This window comes from Lutjanus erythropterus, chromosome 11, assembly GCF_056507025.1.
Source record: "Lutjanus erythropterus isolate fLutEry1 chromosome 11, fLutEry1.hap2, whole genome shotgun sequence".
Lineage (NCBI taxonomy): Eukaryota > Metazoa > Chordata > Actinopteri > Lutjaniformes > Lutjanidae > Lutjanus > Lutjanus erythropterus.
Genome location: NC_139327.1, coordinates 21,913,965 through 21,932,524, shown reverse-complemented (window position 1 = coordinate 21,932,524; position 18,560 = coordinate 21,913,965). Strand labels below are relative to the sequence as shown.

General features: G+C 39.4%; 1 protein-coding gene across 4 annotated transcripts in view; it reads left to right on the top strand.

Annotated features, from left to right (window-relative positions):
- grik1a (glutamate receptor, ionotropic, kainate 1a) overlaps window positions 1-18,560 on the top strand; it is a 59,200-nt gene that overhangs the window by 13,559 nt on the left and 27,081 nt on the right. For 2 of the 4 annotated variants that reach the window (XM_084731282.1, XM_084731283.1), the window contains exons 2-9: window positions 3,769-3,936; window positions 6,878-7,135; window positions 8,665-8,846; window positions 9,615-9,668; window positions 10,281-10,451; window positions 11,792-11,935; window positions 16,054-16,161; window positions 16,441-16,485. In XM_084731282.1, the coding sequence (XP_084587408.1) occupies window positions 3,769-3,936; window positions 6,878-7,135; window positions 8,665-8,846; window positions 9,615-9,668; window positions 10,281-10,451; window positions 11,792-11,935; window positions 16,054-16,161; window positions 16,441-16,485 (1,130 nt within the window). The remainder of the gene's footprint in view (window positions 1-3,768; window positions 3,937-6,877; window positions 7,136-8,664; window positions 8,847-9,614; window positions 9,669-10,280; window positions 10,452-11,791; window positions 11,936-16,053; window positions 16,162-16,440; window positions 16,486-18,560) is intronic. The other 2 variants (XM_084731285.1, XM_084731286.1) reach the window with 1 other exon arrangement.

The following is an 18,560-nucleotide window of genomic DNA, read 5'->3' as shown; positions in this document are numbered from 1 at the left end:
ATTTATTTTTAATATCAACATTTTAGACTACCTCTCAGCACACAAACACACTCTTTGTCCCACATTTGGTTTGTTGGAACCTGCTCACGCTAGCTGAGAGGTAGATGAGAAGATTAATACCACCCTAATATCTGATCTAAGCTAAGGCCAGCGAGTGATTAGCATATCTTAGGATAAAGAGACGAAGCAGAAGGAAACAGCGAGCCTGGCTCTACGGCTGGAACTATTTCTTGGCTGGGCCGGTGACTTTCTGGAGCCTTGTTGTCACTGTGATTGCCAGGCAAGAAATAATTATACAGCGTCCAATTCTTGTAAACCTACAATTTGTCATTTCTGCATTTGGGTTCTTGTACAGCTTAAAGGGATAGTACAGATTATCTGAAGTGGGGTTGTATGAAGTGTAAGAGGAGTCGGATGTGCAGGATGCTGAGTGATGTACTGTTGTGGACAGGGTCAGCAACAAAAGTTTAAATGTGAAATTTATCTTATATAAGTTGTAGAGGCTGCCGTTTTTCAATCTCCTTTCCTTTCAAAGCTAGCTGTTTCCAGTTTTAGTGCTAAGATAACATATTGCTGGCTGTAGCCTCATTACAATCTGAGAGTAAGAAATATATTTTACTGACATGTGCACAGTCAGGATGAGAAATGTGGAAAATCTTTGGTGATTAGACCCCATCATGACATCATCATATATAAGGAGGCAAGCCGTGATAAATGTAGGAAACCCCTGATGGAGTCTAGACACTGGTGGTGGTGAAGGGATGACTGAAGATCAGGATGTGATGAAGACTGGACTTCTGATGAGTTCAATGGAATTAGGTCTTGTTACATTTGAGTAGAAAATGCAACCGATGCAATGTAGACAGGACCTCTAGCTATAACTAATTTGCAGTCCTTGACCCTCCTTAGGCTTTTAAGGGATAAAACACAAAATACAACACTTTAAATCAGACATAGACAATAGACAACCAGTACAAACAGTAACACAAGCAACAGTTATTGAAAACAAACAACCACTAAACAATAAATGACAACAATGACAGAATACCATCACTACTACAAACATTACTTAAACAAGAGTGATTGACCCACGACAAACACTGAGACAACAAAGACTAAAGTCAACAATTAAGGACATTTGACAAAATACCCACTCTTTTTCTTTTAGCATTATCTACAGATGTTATCAAAACCTCTGACTCATGTCATGCCCATTGTTCTTTTTGCTCCATATTTTGCCCATTTTAATGTTTAAGTATGTTTAAAAAAAATCAGCGGTTACACTATAATGCACCAGCAGCAGCAGAAAGTCAGGAAATATTTTACCAGAACTGAAGAAGTAGTACAACAAACAGACACAAATGTTTAGAATTAGACTTAGTCTGAGCAAACAGCTGCAGGATTAGCAAGGGAGCAAAGACTCGCTTTTTCCTGCCGAAGAAACAAACCTAAAAAAATACAACTACAAGACCGACAATTACTTAGCCAATGATTTTTTTTTTTCTTTTAGTTCCTGTCTTGACTTGTGTGACTTGACTCATCTTTCAAAAGCCTGTTTTAAACCTCCACGAAAGGCTCTTAAAGACTTTTTATTTCCTGCCCTTTCACACTGCAGGAGCAATTACTCTACTTCCATTTCATCTTGCCTCTAAGTCCACACCTCACATCTTCTGCACCCGGATGACAGGATGTTGATGACGGGTTTCAGGGCAATTTCAGAAGTCTGTCTGAACAGCATTGTTTCTCCGAAGCCTGCTGACAGCCGGGCCGTGCAGTGAGTTGTGTGTGGCCGTGGGTCCCCGTACTGTAAAACAGTGGAGCAGCAGCTACCTTTAAGTCAGAATGACTTTGTCCCCACTTTTAGAAATAAAGTGTCTGGAATAATGCTTTATGCCTCAAAGGAAAATTCAGATTGTTTATCTTGGAGCACTTAACATTCTTCCTCATTTGCATGCTTCTCTGGGAATTCCAAATTAATTCTCTGCTCGTAGAATATTGAAGCTGGAGGCATTGAAATTACAAATATTATCTTTTATTGTGGACATAGCGTATTTATGGCTTTGTTTATGACTGGGAGATTTGATTTGCATAAAAAGAATTGACCCTCATTAAGTCAGGCTGCAGAGAACATTTGGTGTAATTTTAGATTGTGCAGACTCTTGTGCTGCTTTGTACGACGAATATATATGAATACTGTCGACCTCGTCTGGGTTACTGGAGACTTACTATAGCTGTTTTTGTGCATCTTTTCCATCTGTGGTTTCTCTGAATGGCACAAAAATGATGTTTTTTATCTTCCACCTGGTGTCATTTGCACAACACCCTTTACAAAGGCTCATAAGCTGCAGTGTTTTCATTAATGGTTAATAACACTTTCTGAGATACCTTTCAGGTTGCCAGCTCATGACAGATCCCTTCGACAGATAAGACTTGATAATTAAAACCCTTCTTAGTAACTTATTAACATTATTAGCTGCAGACACGATGGCTTAGAAAAAGTGAGAAAACCATTATTAATGGATTACCACAGCATTAAAGTGGAGAGAAAACTTTTTTGCATTAACTTTTCGTTACAAAGTGAATGTTGATTGCACAGTGTGATACAGAATAATGACACCATCTGTGTTTAGATTGGTTCCATTTTACATTTTATAAAACTTACTACTACTACTTTACATCTCTTTTTTTACACAAGTGTCTGTACTTCAATTTGAGTAAAGAATGTTTACTTTTGCCACCTCTGACAAATTTTCATTTTTCTCTTCATATCTTCTTCTGTCTTGACTTGCTCCTTCACCCTGACACGATCCTCTATAGTAACTTGTTTATTTGTTAAGTTATTAAAATCCACATATTTAAAATAGCTTTCGATGTAGCTCTTCAGTGAACATAAAGTGTTGTTGATCATTTCCTTCATGGAGTTGAGCTCTGAGGAAACCAAAAGCGATTTGGTGTTGTCTTAACAGTAATACCACTTGGAACCACGAGGGGGCGGTTTACAAATCGTCTGTTTCCTCTTTAAATAGAAAGGATGGGATGTTTTACAACCTGCCAAACCAAAATGAGTTCTTATTGATGGTTAATTTCTGATCTATTAAACATTAGATTGCTCATTAATAATGTCCGTTTCTTGCATGTTATAAATCATGTGGTTCCTATAGTATCAAAGAAATAACACCCACAACATGAGCGCAGTACATTGACCAGTTCACTGGACCTGTGATGTTTGCTCCTCTGTTAGTATTTGATCAAATAAAAGCAAATTCATCAGTGCAAGTTGTTTGGTACAGATCACACGGGCACATGGATGGCTATTAACATGTGTGTGTCTTGTTTTGACCAACAACCAGTTGTTACTTTGAATCAGTCCAATAATTCAGTTGAATAATAGGAGGGCATAATTAACAAATGACACCAATTTAAAACAACTCTGTCGAACAAACATTCATTCAGTTTTGGAATTTTTTTTTGTGTGTGTGTGGTTTCCGTCCAGCTTTTAAAACATAATTTTACTATATACCCAGTAAAAAGTAAACACACAGTATATCATTACTGACAGGTGAAAATGTAATAGTCAGATTGATTGTCTTGCCTAGTTAAGTTTCTGTGGGTTTTGAAAATCTTTATTTAATGTTAACCAAAGGTGGCAGATTTTCTCAACCCACAGAATCCATCACTTTGCGATCTGTTATTATCACGGACACTGCAGCATTTGTGCACGTCGGCGGTGACAGTGTCTTTGTCTTTGTCCTCCATCTCCATGTGCAGGTGGCATCTTTGAGACCCGGGAGAGCGAGTTAGTGAGTATGGACGAGCTGGCGTTCAAGTTTGCTGTGAACAACATTAACCGTAACAAGACCCTGATGCCCAACACGACTCTCACCTACGACATCCAGAGGATCAACCTGTTTGATGGTTTTGAGGCTTCAAGAAGAGGTATGAAATGATTAGAAGAAGTTGCTATGCTAATGAGAACACAATCGCCTAAATCATTCATGTGTGTAGATAAGTGCTCTAAAATAATTAGCAACTCCAGAATAAAAGGAAAATGAGAACTTCTAGAGACTGTAATATTTAAAGGGATATTTTGATTTTCTCATGATGTCTTGTAGAGTAGGACTGTTGCATTCAATCATTTTTACATCTCTGCATGTTGTTTGCTATGATATCGATAAGATTTGCATAGCTGGATAGCATACAGGGGATGAATAGCATTTTCAGAAGAGGGCAAATTTTAAGTTTATAAACATGGGTGTATTTATGTATTAAGTGTATTAAGGGAAGGGGATGTGGGTAAGGGATGTGGGATGGGGGGTGAGGGATGAGGGTTGTTGGATGAGGGATGTATGGGATGGGAGGAAGTGGTGGAGAGGATGAGGGTTTTGAGTTGGATGGATGGATGGGTTTGGTGGAGTTGGCTGGTGGCTGGAAGACAGAATGGAACCAGGCAGGGCTGAGACTCTGGGTGGGGGTACCATCTCTTTCAGACTCCTGGTGTATGGAGCCCCCCGGTTCCTGTATTCAGGCAAAGAGAGAAGAAAAAGAGGGGGTCGGGGAGGGAGCGATGTGGAAACAGAGTCAAAGGGTGAGGAAACAGATGAGGTGTGCTTAAGTACTCGCAGTACGGAAATGAATCCGTCTGAGGCGTGGTCTTTGTTCCTGAATCTTGTTATAAAACTTCATTTAGTGTCAAATAAATGTAGTGGAATAAAGATAATATTTTCCTCTGAAATCATTCAACACATTTGCAAATTAGTTTGGCAACGCCAGGCTAGGTGGTTACCAGAGGCGGATTTCGGGGAAAGCTTCTGAGGCTCAATATTTCTCAAAAGCCCCTTATCTTTTATGTTTTGAAAATTACATAGTACAAGTAATTTATTTCACTCTCTCTCACTGAATGCACTGCATGTGGGTCAGTGTGCAGTACTGGAGTCTAACAGAGGGGCAGTCATACGCCGCCAGCGGGCACGTGGCCTCCGTATCCTGCCCTGAAGAAGAAGAAGAAGTTTTTCACTCTCATGGACATCCACAATTTTTAAAAAAGTCACCGGCGGCACCGTCCACAGAAAGCTGTACATCAGCAGCAGCCGGAGCCGCTAGTAAACCACAGACAGGAGATACTTCAGGTGTAATACTCAATTTAACATAATCAGAGCCTGTAGGCCCTGCACGCGCACTAAGGAAGTCACATAGGGCCCTGTGAGGTACACAAGGGCTCCGTCTCCCCCTCGCGTCAAAGTGTGTGTAAATGTTTGTACCTTTAATGAGACGATGAAGCAGATCTAAAGACAAAATAACATCCCGAGAGTGAACACTAATCAGGTAATCGTGTGTTTCCTCCTCTACAAGTTTGATATCATTCATTCACAGTGACGTTAAGTTGATGCTCCTCCCTCTGTCTGTCTGATGTTAGCTGTGCTGCAGTCTGTCTGTCTGTCTGTCCGTGTCCTGCTTACAGACACATCCGGGGCTGATCTGGAACTTTGTGTCCGACACGAGGAGTCAGAAAATGAAATAAAGCTATTTATCGCGTTTGATCGGCGCCAACGTGCAACAGCGTTTATAATCTGTGACTCAGAAAAGATAGTAACGCTCGTTTAACGTGCGTTCATATGCGTGTCCACACTTTCCTGCAGCAGGCTCTGTGGAGACAGACTGTCTGTCCTCTGTGGAGACAGACTGTCTGTCCAGACAGTATGTGGACGTGATGTCACTCCTCCTGAGGTGTCCAGGAGTGTAAAAAGTATTCAGATCCTTTACTGAAGCAAAAGTACTAATATCACACTAAAATACTTCACTACAAGTAAAGTCCTGCATTCACAAAACCTTACTGAAGTAAAAGTATGGCAATATTATCAGCTAAATATAACTAAAGTAAAACTATTCACGTTGCAGTAAAGTGTTCCCTGTCAGTGTTATTACTTCTGATATTTATGGATTAATATTATTGCATTAATGTTGCTGTGGTTTACTGCTGTAGATGTTTAAGGTTGAGCTCATTTTAGCTACTTAAGGTCACTGTTAGCTGGTTTAATGTACAGCAATGCATCATAGTCTATAAAACCATTTAATGTCAGCAGCTTTGTGGATTAAAAAGTTTAGTATTTGCCTCTGGGATGTTGTGTAGAGACATAACGTTGAATAATTTGGAATTGAAGTACAAAATAAGTACAGTACTTGGTGTAATCTCCTCAACTCCTAGACCCGCCCCTGGTGGTTACAGCAAATGTGATTTAATACTGAAGGTCGCAGAATTAAGGGGGTTGAAAAAGAAAACTACTGAAGCGAGGCAACAACTGGCCTTTTCCCATTATTCTGTGAGCAACTGTGATCTGATTTCATGCTTCACATGACATGCCAAAAATTATTGCTTTTTTTTTTTTTTTTAATTTTAAGGAGCATTTTTGAACTTTAGCGGAGTGCTAAGCTCACTGACTAACACACTGGATTTCCTGTGACTACTTCATAATAAAAGTCGGCTCGTGTTTCACCAGTTAAATTCTTTTAAAGTAAAGGTGAAGCAGGATCGGCTGTTGTCTGACAGCGTTTTAGCGTTCTGCACGCATACACAGGTACTACATCTGTTCAGAGAGATTACATTTGCAGTTACCTAATATAGCATTTTTTTCTGGGAATGCTTTACTTCATAATTCTGCAAACATAGATATATTGCAATGTATTCATCAGTGAGCTGTAGGCTCAATTGCCATAGGGTGACTTCATTTGACGACAGTATCTGAACAGACATTTATTGCCACTTTAAGTATACTTGAGTCAATGTACTTAGTTACAGTTTGCATTTGCATTTGATTGTGAAACACTGAACTCACATAAATCTGTAATCAGCAACAACTTTGTGTTGCTTTTTTACCACAAGTGTGTGACCAGCTGGCTCTCGGGGTGGTCGCTGTGTTCGGCCCGTCTCACAGCTCCTCAGTCAGTGCTGTTCAGTCCATCTGCAACGCCCTGGAGGTGCCTCACATACAGACCCGCTGGAAACATCCGTCAGTGGACAACAAAGACACCTTCTTCATCAACCTGTATCCTGAGTACACGGCCATCGCCAGAGCCATCTTGGATGTGGTCACCTTCTTCAAATGGAGGAAGCTAACGGTGGTCTATGAGGACAGCACAGGTAGGACCCTATTGTTTTGCTCAGATTGCTAATATATCTTTCAAAACTGCAAAAAAGAAAAGCATTAAAAGGGACATAATGGGAGGTAAAGCCACTTGAATTAGTCAGCCTTTTATGTGGAAATGTGGAAAAGCAAATTTGCAGAATTAAAGTAGAATCAAAATGACTTATAGCAGGATTATTTGTGGAAGAAAAACAGCCCTAATGTGGGTATAATAATTGAACAGGAAGAGGGTAGATTCAGAGCTTATTTCACTAAGCTACAGCAGAACAATTTAGCTCAGAAATCACTCAATCTGTGATATAGTCTTTAAGACCAGGAAAACACAACCACATTACCATAAAAAAATCATCTATCCTTTTATTAAGACAGTATCTTTAGGATATGGAATTTAAGCTTAAAAAGAATCACTCTTTTTCTGAATACCCTCTATAATGAGTGACTAAATACTGCATTTTGTTTACGAATCTATTTCCCAATGCATTATTGAATATCAACCAAGACATTGCATGACATTTGAAGTGAAGAACTGAGAGGGAGAAGAGGTCAGGGATGCTGGCTCGTGTTTTCTAGGCCTTACAATATATTCATATGTCAGGGTTATAATTACTCACAAAATGCAATTCCACAGTCACCTTCCTCGTGCTGGCAAGCGAACCCAATCTGTGTTACGGCACGAGAGCCTCATATCAAACAGCTGCCAGTACTCCTGCCCTCTGACAACACTGATGGCCATAAATCCAGATCCCACATATAGAGCCCCTGGCCACGACCCAGAGAATATGAAATGCCGCTGGTGAAATGTCATAGTTTATTGATTTTTTTTCTTAAACCTTTTTCTATTCGATCAGAATTTTATTTGCCTGAAATGTCACACAGACACACACCTGCACAATTACACACTGTTGTGTATACAAACGCACAGCATCCAGGAATATGGGATATAGGATTCACAACACAGGTGTCTGCTTTTTATGTGTTTAAAAGCGAAGTAGGAGATTCGAAGAAGAAGATGTGAGAAGTTTAGCTAGAAGGTGGGCAGCAGAGTGGTGCTGTGGTTAAAGAACGAGGGTCTGGGTTACCCTGCCTAATTATCTTTGAGCAAGACCGTCAACATCAGGAGTGTTCTGACTCTGATCTTCCTGCAACAAACATTTAAAAAATAATCTTTGTATCGTAGGATCTTTGCAAAACATTGCTTTTTATTAATTGCTGCCCTTTATCATCCTTTATCAAAAAAAAAATCACCACAGCATCATGCTGTGGAAATTTTGCTACTCATTAAGAGATCCATTTAGAAAAAAAGTAAACTAAATAGATTTCCTTTTGTTTTATGACAATATGACACTAACACTTGCAAGCAAAAGTTTCCCAGGCAACAACACAGAGGCTGACTCACATTTAGGCAGATCATTGATTTCTGAATGAATGGATATTTGCTGATATTTTTGACATAAAAATAGATTTCTGGGCCTGTACAATTGTAGGGGAAACAATGTTATTTTTACTGCTATTTTTTTTTTTTTAGGTCTGATGCGGATGCAGGAGTTGATCAAGGCTCCAGCAAAGTTCAACCTGAAGATAAAGATCCGACAGCTGACCCCGGGTAACCAAGATGCCCGGCCGCTGCTGAAGGAACTGAAGAAGGACAAGGAGTTTTTTATTCTCTTTGACTGCTCCTATCGCATGGCTGCAGAGCTCCTTAAGCAGGTTTGTACGGGGATCGATGTGAATGTCTCTTCATTAGTTTGTTCTACAGATTTTACAACACGTTATGTGACCTTTGGGGACAACATCTTTGATGATTCTTTTCACAAAATATCTTTTTATTTTGTAAAGAATCATATAAACCTATTACCTTGTTTACTAAGGCATACATTGGGATTTGAATGACAGCCATTAAAGGATATGGTGAAGAAAACTTGTTGAGTTCAGGAATGAAATAGCACTTCCCTTATCATTGTCATATCCTTAAATGGTCCACAACTTATTTCACATCAAATTAATTTGTTTCTATTTGGGAATAAGCTAATTTAACTTATATGGTGGGGTATGGTAGCTGATGATTTATTCATGAAATTAACACGCTGACAAATGTATTTGTTACTATTCTTGTGTGCATCAATTCTAACATGCCTGGAGGACTAAACCATGAAAAGTCTCATTTTAATTAACCTTTTTATTAAGCCACACAGTTGTTTTATTTATAACTGAGACTAAGTGAAATTCATTAATCATTTTGTTTTTTGTTTGTGTACAGTGGCACAGTGCCAGTGGTCTGTTTTGAATGTGATAAAATAAAATAAACCTAAACAAATAAATGTGTACCATATTTGAAGCACAGCACAGGGGAGAAATGATGAGCCAGATGACTCTTATTGAATATGTGACTCTTAGCTGTAGCACTGGGGAACTCATCATATTTAAGAAATATGACTTGGCCTTTTCTCTTATTACTTTCTTCTTTTCATTTTGCAGCTTTCATCAATGGGAATGATGACCGAGTACTACCATTTCTTCTTCACGACTTTGGTGAGAAAAAGGCACAAGTAAATTTGTTTTATGAAACATTTTTTTCCATGGCCTCGTAAATTCTTTGGGGGTGTTTTTTTTATGACTGATTCTTATTTTTTACATCAGGAATACAAAGGATGACATAGAAAATGTTCTTTTTCAAATGGACTAAAATATTTCCACTCCTGCCCAACAAAAAAAGACAAGAAAAGAAATTGGCAGAAAGACGGCACAATTCTGGGGAAAATTAGATGAATGAAGGAAATGCATTTTTAAGAAAAATAAAAATACACATACTGAAATAAATTAACAGCACCATGTCTTTCAAAGAGCAGTTAAAAACAGCATGCTTCCACCTCTTTTTTACACTGTCAGGAAGAAATGTATATCCCACACTTTAAAAGATATGTTTCTGTTCTGTCCTGTATCCTATATAACACTTATTCTCAGATACTTTTCCTAATTCAGTCACCCAGTCCTGAAAAGTAGACTCGTATTCCAGTTCCATGCAGCCACAGCAGCGCTCTGAATCCAATACTCCCGTGGTTGTAAACTCACTGAGAATGTTAAAAGCTAAGAAAGTGACACCCCAACAGGAGCTCAAATCTCTGTGCTTCTCTTTCTCGACAGGATTTGTTTGCCTTGGACTTGGAGCCGTACCGCTACAGCGGGGTCAACATGACAGGCTTCAGGCTGCTGAATGTCGATGACCCGTGGGTGGCCTCCACAATGGACAGGTGGGCCATGGAGAGACTGCAGGGTCCCAAACAAGAGAGCGGCCTGATGGACGGAATCATGACTGTAAGTCCCGTACGGTTATTTTACATTACAGAGCACTAACAATACAAACACCTGCTCTGCTGAAAGTCTACAATGCACATTTGTACACTCTTGTGGCTGGTGTACACTCCCTGCATGTACCTGTGCATGATTGCTACCTCACTGAACTGCTGCGGCTTGCTCGCCTGTGGTGTCCATGCAGGCAGTGTGTTGCTGCTGTGTGCTGCTCCTCTTGCCTTGTCTTTTTACATCGAGTTTCCTGAAGAATTTAGAAGAGAAATGAAGAGCTGCTGCCAGAAAGTGCTGTGATATTTGCCCCCCCTCTTTCAGAGCTTGAAAGTGCGAGAGGGAGGGAGACAGAAAGAAAGTGGAAGAAAAAGAAATTGCACCTGATTTTTTTAATGTCTGTGACATATTCTACAAAAATAGTCAGTGGAACTCTGGTGAAATGAACAAACGTGTGTGTTGCTGAAATAAAATCCAGCAGGTATCATCACACACATGTGCTGCCAAAGTATGTAGTGTGAACCAGCGGTTAGATATGGGGGTTATATTAGGGTTCTTCCTGAAGCACTGAGGTTCCACCCAGACCCATTTGCTTCTAATGAACCCTTTTCGAACAAAGAGTTTGTCAAGGGTTCTTTGCACTCTAATATGAAAGTGTTCTTGGTAGAACTCCCTGTTTGGGTTCTAGATAGAATCCCTGGAATACATTAAGGTTTTAGTAGAAGCCCCTTGATCAGTTTTTGTTAGCACCCAGAGGATGGAAAGGTTCTGGACTGAACTATCAGAGAGGGTTCTAGGTGAAACCATTACACCAAAGAGGGGTTCTCTGTAGAACCTCTCATAAGGGGCTCTGGGTAAAATCTTCCACAGCTTGTTCTAGGTGTACCCCTATATGTTAGGTTCTAGGTAGGTGAAATGGCTCCAAGTGGAATGTTAATAAAAAAGTTTTACCAGGAACCGAAAAGGGTTCTCCTGTTGGGACAAGATGAAGAACCCTTCATGGTTCTGATTAGCATTGTTATTTCTAAGACTGCATGCGGCACATTTACATACAGTTGTAAACAGCAAACATCTGCTAACCTGTAAATTGTTTTAGGAGCTGTGGATGATGCCGACGAATGATGAATATGTTAAAGCTGTAATCCTCAGTTATTTCTTCCCTCATTATATTTACACTTTATCCTGTTTTCTTTTCTAATGGCACAATCTTCCTGGAATTACAGTTTCATCTTATCGCCTTTTCATCTGCACTGTAATTCAGCTGTTTACTGCTCATGGCCTTTTGAGGATAGTGTGAGAAAAAAAAAAAAAAAATCCCAACAACATTTTCCTCCCTCCGCCTCCTTCCTCTGCAGACAGACGCAGCCTTGATGTACGACGCCGTGTTCATGGTTGCTGTTGCGTCCCAGCGGGCCACTCAGATGACCGTCAGCTCCCTGCAGTGTCACCGCCACAAACCGTGGCGCTTCGGACCACGCTTCATGAACCTCTTCAAAGAGGTCGGTGTCATAGTTACATCACCAGCGTGACTTGAGAAACTCCTGTTGCTTTCAGCTTGACCACCATGCATTTTTGATGATGTGTTTCAGCATGTTTTGAAAGAGCTTCATGAGATCTTTCGTGTAGCGCCTCTGTTGGCAAACATGAAACCCACCAGAACTGGATGTCAGATCATTTCATGTGATATGTTTCTTAACTGATCCCCTCTGACAGGCTTCAGAAAACACACAACATGAAAATATACGTTATTTATGTACTTATAAGTTGAAAGCATGTGGCCTGGCCTGACTGTCAGACTCGGATGCCTACAGACAGAAATGAGGCCTTTGATGCGTGAGTGTTTTGATCTCTTAAGTCTTAAATCCAGCAGAGGACCGTTGCCTGCCATGGAGAGGGAGCATTATCATTCAATCCCCTTACTCATATTTTCCTCTTCATGCCCTCCCCATCCTCCTTCTCTCCCTCTTTCCTTTTCTTTGCCTCTCTCCTCCTCAGCTTTTTCGTTTTGTTTGCCACTGACTGCCCAGCCTTTGAAGCATCTGTCCTCCTGTGCTATTCATCACCAGATAAGAACCTTTTTGATTGCAAGAACCAGTAATATGTCTCACACAGCACTCAATTAAAAACCATTTCTGACAAGAGAGCGCAGAATGAGGACACAGCTTTCATTTCAATGGCTGAAATTAAATCCCGGGCACTGTAACCTGCGTGCTCTCTGTCTCTCCTCCAGCTATTGTAGTGCACAATATTCAGTTTTGTATTGTGTTTTAAATGTGGGGACACCCATTTGTTATTCAGTGGACATTATTGAATGGCAGAAAACACACAAAAAGAGGTTAATTTCCCAAATTTCTCGTGATATCAGAGAGGTGTTCCTGAGATTTGACTTATTAATTTATTTATTTTTATCAGTTTTAATTGATATTCCTCCTTTAAGTTCACAATATATTTGCAGCAAGAAATGTTTCTTCACTGAGAAAATGATGCTGGAAGACACAATAAATAAAACTTATTCTTTGTGACAGTATAATAGCCTAATTTTTAAGCATTATAACAAATTATATTTGTTCATGTTCAAAATCTGGCTTTCAGCAATAGGCTAATTAAATTCAGGTAATTGTCAAAATGAATTAGGATAAGGTGGACATGGCTCAATGTAAAAGTTTTTGAATCGCCTGCCACAAAAGCTTTATTCAGTACAGTCAGATTGATGTGAGGGCTGCTGCATAATTTTGATTGGTCTTTCATGCTTTTATGTTGTAAAATGTCCTTTTTACAAATAGGGGTTTGAAAAAAAGTTAGATTTTGTGCTTGGAGGACAAAATTCTGAACAGGAGGTCACCAAGACTGACAATTGAAAGATCAGAAAGAGAGAGAGATGCCGCTGAACAACAGTTAAAGAAACTGGAAGCTTAGCATCAAAATCTGAGCAATTTTTTAATAAGAACCGTTTCCTGTTTCAGTGTCAGTTGCACAGTAATGCCCTTAACAGCCTGGAATTAACCAGAATGCTGCTTTAGCAAAACTATTCTTAAAACCTCAAAATAGAAATAGGTTAGTTTAGAGTTAGCACCATTGGAACTGGCTCATATTAGCTGAATATGCTGACAAAGTTTAAACCTGTTCAATCTAATCACTGAGTAGGCTGCAGAGGGCCCAAAGAAAAACAGGCTCCCAGAATATTTCAATTCGCATCAATTCAATAAACCTTTATTGTTCCTGGAGAGCAATTCTAGTGCAGCATGAAAAACATAAAATCACAATCAACTATAACTGAAATGAGAAACATACTGTATTTTTAGCAAGAACAGACACTTAGTGAGTGCAATGAATGAAAAGTGAACATGGAAGAGTTCAATTTCACTGTTGTGGTTCAATAATGATCTCTGGTCAGTTATGCTTTTCTGGAGTGGAAAAACAAATTCAGTACTGTGGGGTGTTTGGGGGAGGAGATGGTTGCATGGTTGTCTCCCCTGTCATGCAGCACTGTGGGGACATCAGCTAAATGGAAGTTTCATTTCATTTAATTATTCCTCTTTTGGGGCCAAACACTATTTCAATCATTCGTTGTTGTTTGAATATACGTGAAATAGCCATTACTGAAGGAAAGAAGTAGAAATATATAACAGGTGATTCACAACTGTAATGTAGATGATCAGGTGCATCTCCGTTGCTCTCTCTCAGTATTTAGCAAAAGAAGAAGGCAAAGAGTTTTTGATTCACATCTGTGTCTAAGAAGTCATCCAGGTACATCAAATATGCAGCATACTGCTATTTAATACATGATAGAAAAAACTGCAGGACATGAACTAATGTGCTTATTCTGACATTAACAGTTCTAAAGACAGCCAAGCAGGAAGCTGTTTAGGTGTGTCGCCATGTGCTATGTGAATATACCATAATGGATATGAAAATTAACCGTCAGATAGAAAACCTTGTAATTATTATGCACAATGTGCATGTGTGTGTTAACATGAATGATAAATGACATATTAGCATTTTGCATGTATATACCAACTCAGATTTATTGGCAGAATATGGCAGAAATTGAATATAATATTTATAAGCAAGTTTCACAGCTGCTGTTGGTTCTTCTACACACTTGGAATGGAAGGGAAAGATGAGGTGTTTGCAAACCGCAAGCTCAAAACTAGCTGCCAGTGAACAGAGATCCTGTAACAATTTGAGGATCCCTTCTGTAACGACATTGCTTGGGAATTACAGATACGTCTGGCCACCCTGACGTTCAAAGAGATTTCCATCCTGGATCTCTTTGGGCCAGTCACAACTGTTAATTAAATATGAAGCAGGCTTGATATGATGACTGACAGAGGGCTGTCACCGGTACAGATTTGAAAAGTCGCGTGTCAGTAACTTTGTACGTTTTGAGCACAGTGCCCCAACCTTACAAAACTGAGATATAACTGCCAAACTGCACGTGCTTATTAAATGAGTATCAATATTCTGTTAGATTATGTCAGAAACACATTTTATTATAATGTTCAGCTATAATTTGAGAAAGTGTGCGACCAGGTCACCATTTTTTTGCATTCTGCTTGAAAACAGAATAATGATAATGAAATCCAGTCAATTGTGATCATGTAACTCTAGGACTATGTTAGCATATTACACAATAAGTTTAAGTTTGTGAGTAAACCTATTAATGTAATAACAAAGAGGCTAAAACACATAACATTTGGATGACCACAATGTTGCTTACCTCTCCCATGGAGTACAACAGCATAAGAGAAGAGGTAAAGACGGGAGACAGTTTATAGGCAGAGACCCCTGAAAGTGAATGAGGGTGTTACCAACTGACTTAAGGCCAGCAACAAAAAGGGAGGCCACACACAGATGTATCAGCCAAAAAAGTTATCTTACTTGAACAAATAAAGTCAGCACTCAACTAACAAGCAAACCCTTCCAGCTCTGCCTACCAGCCAATTCCTAGTAACTGTCTCAAATGTTCTACATATTGTATATGGAGGCTTAAACATATCAGGTTCTTACACAGATTGTCTATAGTTTTATTACATGGTTTTGTTAAATTACAATATTCTAAAGTCTGTTATTTCTGTATAACAGACTGTTGCTATTAGGACAAGGTTGTTGCTATGGATGCAGTTCTGTAGGAGCAATGAAATAATTTAGAATCCATAAAATAATTTTTAAATTAATAATTTGTCTCTTTTTTTTCCTTTTTTTTTTGGTAAGTAACCATGTAATAAGTGGAATCTAGAGTGAGTGGGTCATTATTGAGAAATAAACCCCCTGAGGTGTTACCACGTACATAACCTTACATATTACAAACCTGACTCTGTTACACATAGTACTGCTGCATAATTAACTTTTTTACACGAATAGGCGTGTAAATGTACTTTTTGTCGCTATCATGAGCTTAAACTTTCATGCATATTGAGAGAACAATCTGTAGATCTCTGTCTCCCAGTCTTTACCTGATGTGATCCAGCAAGTCTTCTGTCAACACTGCCTTCTTCTCGCTGCCTCTGGATCCCCTTCACGTCTCCTCCGGGGAGTCTGCTCCAGAGCTTCAATACTCAGACGGCGTTTGAGACTATCTCCCACTTCTCTCTCCCTCTGCATCTCCTCTCCGTAGGCACAGTGGGACGGACTGACAGGGCACATTGTTCTTAATAAGACGGATGGCCTGAGGAGAGACTTTGATTTGGACATCATCAGCCTCAAAGAGGACGGCACTGCCAGGGTGAGCACAGAGGCCTGGAACAGCCAATTACACCACTCTCATGCTGCTTCCACGCCGACTGATTCATTCCATTAAGGCGAGTTTGTGTGTGTGTGTGTGTGTATGTGTGTGTTTGAAAGAGAGTGAGTTACTGTAGAGACTTTGTTTTCTATAATCCATCCACACATTTTTTATTTGGCTTAGATTTGTCCGGCCATGAATATCAATAATGCTGCAACAACTGATTATTTCTCTCCACACTGTCTGTGCTTCATCTCGCCCTCTTCACATTTTCAAAAGGGTGTTGTGGAGGGCGGAAGTCGCCTCACCAAGAGGTGGATCAAGGTCTGTGCCAGTGCCATGTTTGGTCCAAGCCTTTGTTGTTGCCCCCCCACTCCTCTCCTCTCCTTTTTCCTCACTCTGTATGCCACACACCTCTTTGCTCCTTGCCTTGACAACCTTGTTTCTCTTCACTGATTTTGTGTACAGCAACGCCATGTATTTGACACTTCAGTTTTCCCCGTGTTTGGGTCCTGGCATTGCTCTGACACTTGACACTTGTCAAAACTTTTGTCAGCAGTGTTAGAAAAAAAATATTATGTTACTTTGTTAAAGCAGACATAACAATACCTCAATTAGAAGTAAATCCTGCAGTTTCACTTAATGTAACGGCATTCAGCTTCCACAGCTGGTGGCTGTGAGTAATAAGAAAGAAATAAGTGAATTTATCCGGCCAATCCTTCACTTTTGCAGAGACTTGTCAGTTGACTATTTATAATGTGCTTCACTATTAGTCTGCCTTCATACTTTTATTGAAATCACACAGGCTAGAAGTATTTAATTGCAGCCAAGAGGGATCCAGCTAGCAGAGGAGACGACAGCTTAAGTCAAGACTCGCTGCAAGAGGAACAGATTTTCTTTGTTAGCACACGGGCCAATGCCTAAGTTAAAAGCTCAATCCAGTATGATTGTATAAAAGGGATAGTTTGGATTTTTTGAAGTGGAGTTGTATGAGGTTCTTTTGGATAGCAGTGTATCACCTATAGTAAGTGACAGTCAAAAAAAACAGTTTGAGGAAGGAGTAGGACTTCCTGTGTAGAAAGCTAAGCAATGTACCACTGTGGACAGAGTCAGCAGCAAAATGTATTTTAACCACCTAAAAAAGTCTATATCAGTTTAAGTGTATACTATATTTAGAATATTTACACCACCATCAGACAGCCTTTTGCAATCAGAAATTGCTTTTGTATTAAGCCAAATATTGATCTCTCTAAACCTACCAAACTTGGCAAATCTTGCACAATACAGGAATTGCTGGTCTCCTGCTGCCTCCGTTGCTTTGTTTGTTTATGTTATTGTGTGACTTTGGCCATTTTAAAAGTTTTGTTCAGATTCATGAAAGTTAGAAAATAACACAAACAAACTAACAGGCTGAGGGAGCAGTAGACCGGTGACTCCTGTGCTCTGCAAGGTAAAGTGACTAATTTCAGCAATGGAGTCTGGTTGAAGAAGAGAGTGTGATATTTGGAACAGCGGTTTCCCATTGGAAAAGTCTATCTTACGCCAGGGTGAAGTGGTGAAAATATCTTAAATATAGCATAGTGATTATTTTTAGATGGGCCTTTATTAAAGCTACTACAAACAACTTTTACATTATGTTGATTATGGAGGCCCCTCTGGACAAATGAAGCAGTATTTCTACTGTTATAACCACAAAATATTTAAAATAAAATTATTTAAAGAAAAGTCTCCTGATGTTTCCTTTAAACTGACTAACAGCTAACTTTGGCTGAGAAAATGCAAACACAGGCTTGTTTTGTGTGATGTCAAGGATAATCTAATCCGGGGGCAGCAATTAAGAATAACTAAGTGGAAACAGTGTTTTATGCAGATGGTCTTGTTTTATTATGTAGTTAATATAGCGGCATCAATATTAAATTGACTGTTTGATATTAAATTAACTGTTTCATAACCAGTTAAAAAGACCTTGTAGCTGCTTTAAGTTGCTAAAAATATGTTTTGCTACTGATCCTGTCCACAGCAGTACATCGCTTAGCTTCCTTCTCCTCCTCTACATTTTGTTTTTATCAAGTAATTTGATAATTAACAGTTAAATTAAGTTTATTTTTAATTTTTAGAGCAAAACTTTAATTACCTCTGTTCTTATTATGTGTGTGTCTAAATTTAGTCTGACAAAATGTGCTAACATGCAATCTAAATATTCTTTATTTTACACCTCCGCTTGTCGCCTAGAAACCAATTTCATGAGTGAAGGAACGAATGTTGAATTAATTCATCCCCTCAGACGTGTAGTTTACTGTCAGAAGTCGGCAAACTTCTTCCTCTCCGTCTGCCTCAGTTGTCAGACAGACAGGTATGTGGGGAGGCAGCAGCTGTCAAGGTGCAGAAGCAGCGATTTA